We start from the raw sequence: 4,382 nt of genomic DNA, 5'->3' as shown, positions 1-4,382 counted from the left end.
TGACTTTGAAACCTAAATCCATCAATATGGGAGGTATTACCTATAATTTCAGAAATTACATGAAGGCATAGTATTATGACACATGATAGAAGTGATGTAACAAATAACATGATGAAATAATCATCAATTGAGAATTTATACATGTCCATAAGCCCATTGTCCATTAGTTCATGTGCCAGAAATCCAATAAATTCCTGCAAGTTTTAAAATCCTACAATAGTCTCATCTTTTTCTTTCATCTAAAATTACTAAAGCCACTTGGATGAAATTGTAGGTATGAAGTGTATCTTTGGAAATAAGGTTTGGTTTGGAATTGTAGTGTTCACTTAATTCCTCTCCCTACTAATTCCCATTCCTCTAGATCCAATTCTTTTTCCAGAGAAAAACAAGGACATATGACCTGCACAGTTTTTAAAAGTTCAGTGATCTCCTAAAATCACAAGCTTTTCATAACCTTGTCAATGCTCTCTAAACAGTTTCCTTGAACAGAAACAGAAGGCTGTTTTCTAAAAATGGGCCCCATTGTGCTGAAATTCTACTTTAGCTCTTTAAGAAAGTTTCCTTGTTACTCATGGTGATTTCTGGGTCAGTTCCTCAGATCTCACAGGCAATCAGTCAGTCAATAAGCATTTGTTATGTGCTCACTACATGCCAGGACATTGCCAAGAATTCCCCCACTAATTATCTACACTCAAACTTTCAGTAGAGTTAATAATGAAGGGGGGCAATGTGATTCATATCAGGCTGCCTGAGCTCTGGACCCTATAATCTAATCTTAGAATGAGTCTCTTTGAAGTTCATGAGTTCTATGGAAGTTGTTGCTAGCTTCTGATCTGCTCCCCACTCCTGCAGGTGGCTGTACAAAAATTATCTGCAGGTTCTGGCCCTGATGTTTGGTGTGGAGTAGATCTACAGAGACCCTCGGCTGTTCCCTAACATTACCCAGTTGTTTCACATCTACAACACCTACTATAAGGATTGCAGGACATTGGAGAGCTCCCTGCAGTGGCTGTCAGGTCAGGGCCTGACCTCCACTCCAAATTTTAGCTGTGAGAGGCAGGACAAGGTAATAGCTATTATTGGAGGAGCCATGTCTGCTCTTTCTGTCCAGATAGGGACACTACTGGAGCTCTACAGATTCCCACAGATAAGAGTCTGTGACAACTTGTAGCCCCTTTTTTAAAGGAAACATGTCCAAAATCAAACAAGATAAAGGGAAGAAACCATACTTTTATTTTGTGCTGACTATGTGCTATACGTGTTCTAAGAGCTTTAAATACAGCATTTGACCTTTAGAAGTATGTTGGGAGGTAAGTGCCGTTATTATTCTTCCTTTCACTGTTCAAGAAATTGTAGCTGAGAGAAATTAATTGACTTGCCCAAAATCACACAGAAAATAAGATTAAGGATTTTTTTAAGTTTAAATTTAAAGTTTTTAATTTAAATTTAAAATTTGAATTTAAAATCTGCTATCAAACAAATAAAAAAGGACAATTGATCACTTTTAACAAACAATTTATTTAAAATCAATTTCCCCCATGGAAGATCTATTAAGAGCAGTAATTTAGAGTTAAGAAGTACAAGAATTGCAATTGGTCACAGCTAGTCACAGATGCAAACGAATATCTAATCACTAAGGCTTATTAACAGTCCTTATGATCAAAGGGAGAGACTCATTGAAAATGGTATCTACAAACTAGATCAGCTGTCCAAATATGATTTCTTTACCACACTACATTTGGCAATCCCAAAATTACACTAATCTTTCTTCTCCTTTAATAAAGTAGGAACATGGCAGTACAGAAACAAATGCAAATTCCACTTTCACATGAACAGAGAAGCAAAATCGTTTTTGTGAATGTTTCAGATTAAAAAAAAAAGTTAAAGTTCATTTCCCATTTGGAAGAAAAAGAAATAAGTTACCAACAGTTGAAATTGATAAAACTTTAATGTTGACTTCGTTATCAAAATGGGAAAAAAAAAAAGTTTTAAACATACACCATACACTATCTGACCTAACACTGACTCTCTAAGAATGTTTTCAAGAGAATACAAAAACAAAAACTATAACTAACCCCGAAGATTTTTTCTGCTTTACAAAATCTCAGTTGCAGGGAAACTAGATTCTTGACTTAGTTTTTAAAGCTAATTCAAAATATTCCTTTGTAAGTGTCCAGGTATCTGGCGAATTTCTTCTTCTAAACCAACTTCCATCTATTTCCACATTCGTTACAGAAAACATATGTTGTCATTGGTTCATAAGGACTTAGGGTGTGAAACTGGGTCTAGGTACCGTTCTTCTTGGTACATTTGCCACATCGAAATAGGTCCGTTTGGTTCCCATCCGTCCGGGCCATTTGATGTATTCTAATAGCTTCTTTGGTCAGGTTTCTGCGCATCTCTTTAAGTTCCTCACTAGCCATTTCGACTGCAGTCATTCTAGCAAAGGAATCTGGAGGTATGTTCCCACACAGTACGTTTTTCCTTAAGCTTGGATTCTTTGCATCCTTGAGATTTGCTGTTCTCCTTCGTAGCCTGTTTTGATACTTCATGTCCCTGTTCCGTAACTCCTGATATACAGCTTCCTCAATCTGAGCGCCCAGTTCTTCTACATCGGCGCCAATAGCGAAGTAGTCACCTCCAGTTCTGAGGGCTGCAGCAAGCAACTCTCGGCACTTGATTGGAACCGAACCTGAAGTGCTTGGTGCCCGGGGGAAAGCTTTAATGAAGGAATCAGAAGCCTTTGTCTCTTCCTTTGCTTTGCTCCTGCAGCTCCTTTCTCGTTTTGCCTCAGTCCTGCATTGGGAAGAGTGAGCAGGTCCCTTTTTTGGTTTCTTCAATCTTGGAGGGCCCAGAGATCGACTTCTTCCAGCGTGTGACGAGAGACTTGGCTAATGATGTGACTTCTTCATCTGTGCTCTGCTTGCGCACAGTATTTACCGATATTCCAATTTTTGTGGACCTCAATAATTCCAGAGTCATGGGAACGTCTTGAAGTTCCTTTAGTAAATCCAGTGCCCCGGCCATGTTCTTGTTCTGCACCATCTTATCTATCTTCTTGGCTGTGGGAAGGATCTCCACCTCCATGGCTCGGGTGCTTTTCCAACCCCACTCTCGCCCACACCCCGAGGGGATGGGACACGGGACAAGCGGGAGCAAGAGGGTGATGTCAGAAGAGAAAGCGTGGGAGAGGTGCAGCAGTCCCAGGATGTCAAGAAGAGACACCCACCGAGAACCAAGGCCTAGGGCCCTCTCAGGGACTGCTCCTCTCAGGCGCGGGGGACTGCTCCTCCCAGGCAAAGACAGCGGATGGAGAGGGCTGGACTTTGGAGAAGTATACTTGAAGGTACTGTCTTCTTGCTTCCCTTCCTGGAAAGGGACTGAGATTGCTGCCCCCAGCCTGCATGTCTTTCTCTAGAATCAACCAAACTGGTGATGTCTTCTCTCTGGAAAGGCCCACTAGACTGTGAGGTAAAGGGTAGAGGGCAGCAGGAGTTGCCCTCAATTTTGATAAACAATGGAAGGGTTTTGTGGGTATTATGGGATTTGATTGGGATCAGTTAAAGGGCAAAAGGAAAGTCAACATAGATGAATCCTGATTTGGAAGTAGCCCCAAAACATTTCTTTCATTTTATTATTCTTTTGAATTTATGGGCTAACATGGTATCAAGAAAGGATAGTTGCTCGTGAATCTGTCAGTCATTTATGCATACCTTGCTAATCATGGAAAATAAATAAATCACAAGTCGTCATTTGTTGGAATACACTGGAGTCACCTGACAGTGGCTGCTGGAATACATCTCTTGTGAGAGGATGATACAGGAAGACTGAGAGGCAGTTGTTCTGTGACCTCTCTGACTGAGAGGCCACTGCATTGTCTGACCTCTTAAATACTCTATTACAATTTAATCCATTCATCATACTGAGTATAAGCCTATCATATCACCAGGAAACCATTATATGTCATAAGATTAATTCAATCATACTGAACCAGAGAACTATTTACCACCATGCTAAACTAGATACCCATCTTGTTCTGCATGTTAACTCCTTTTGTAAGAATCTTTGTTTCAAGTACACTTCTCCAGAGTTCTGGCCCATTCCAATCATCTTGTGTTCTATATCCTTCCCAGCCACTTTTCCTGTGGCCTAGAGTAGGCTCCTGTTTTGGGAAACTAGACACACAGTCCTCCGCTTAAACAGAGACAGAAAGAGAGACAAAGAGGGCCACCAAGAGAGGCAGAGAGAGACCCTGAGAGGGAGGGAGGAAAGAACAGAGGAAATCTGGGAACACTAAGCACCACCTTCTCAGCTGCCAGAGTTTGAGGCTTACTGATTGCCATTGTTCCATTTGCTCTTCAAAGCAAGCTTCTGAGGCAGGG

General features: G+C 40.8%; 1 protein-coding gene across 1 annotated transcript; it reads right to left on the bottom strand.

Moving 5' to 3' along the window:
• Positions 1 to 2,285: 2,285 nt before the first annotated feature.
• Positions 2,286 to 3,045, bottom strand: LOC141551615 (transcription elongation factor A protein 1-like). Its single transcript, XM_074283411.1, has 2 exons — positions 2,801 to 3,045; positions 2,286 to 2,766 (listed from the first exon to the last, which is right to left on the bottom strand). Exons 1-2 carry the CDS (start codon positions 3,043 to 3,045, stop codon positions 2,286 to 2,288), a joined length of 726 nt encoding a protein of 241 aa, XP_074139512.1.
• Between the last annotated feature and the right edge of the window lie 1,337 nt (positions 3,046 to 4,382).

The sequence above is a fragment of the Sminthopsis crassicaudata genome, chromosome 1, assembly GCF_048593235.1.
Source record: "Sminthopsis crassicaudata isolate SCR6 chromosome 1, ASM4859323v1, whole genome shotgun sequence".
NCBI classification, from domain to species: domain Eukaryota; kingdom Metazoa; phylum Chordata; class Mammalia; order Dasyuromorphia; family Dasyuridae; genus Sminthopsis; species Sminthopsis crassicaudata.
Note: the sequence above shows the minus strand (reverse complement) of the source record. Positions and strands in the feature narration are given on the sequence as shown.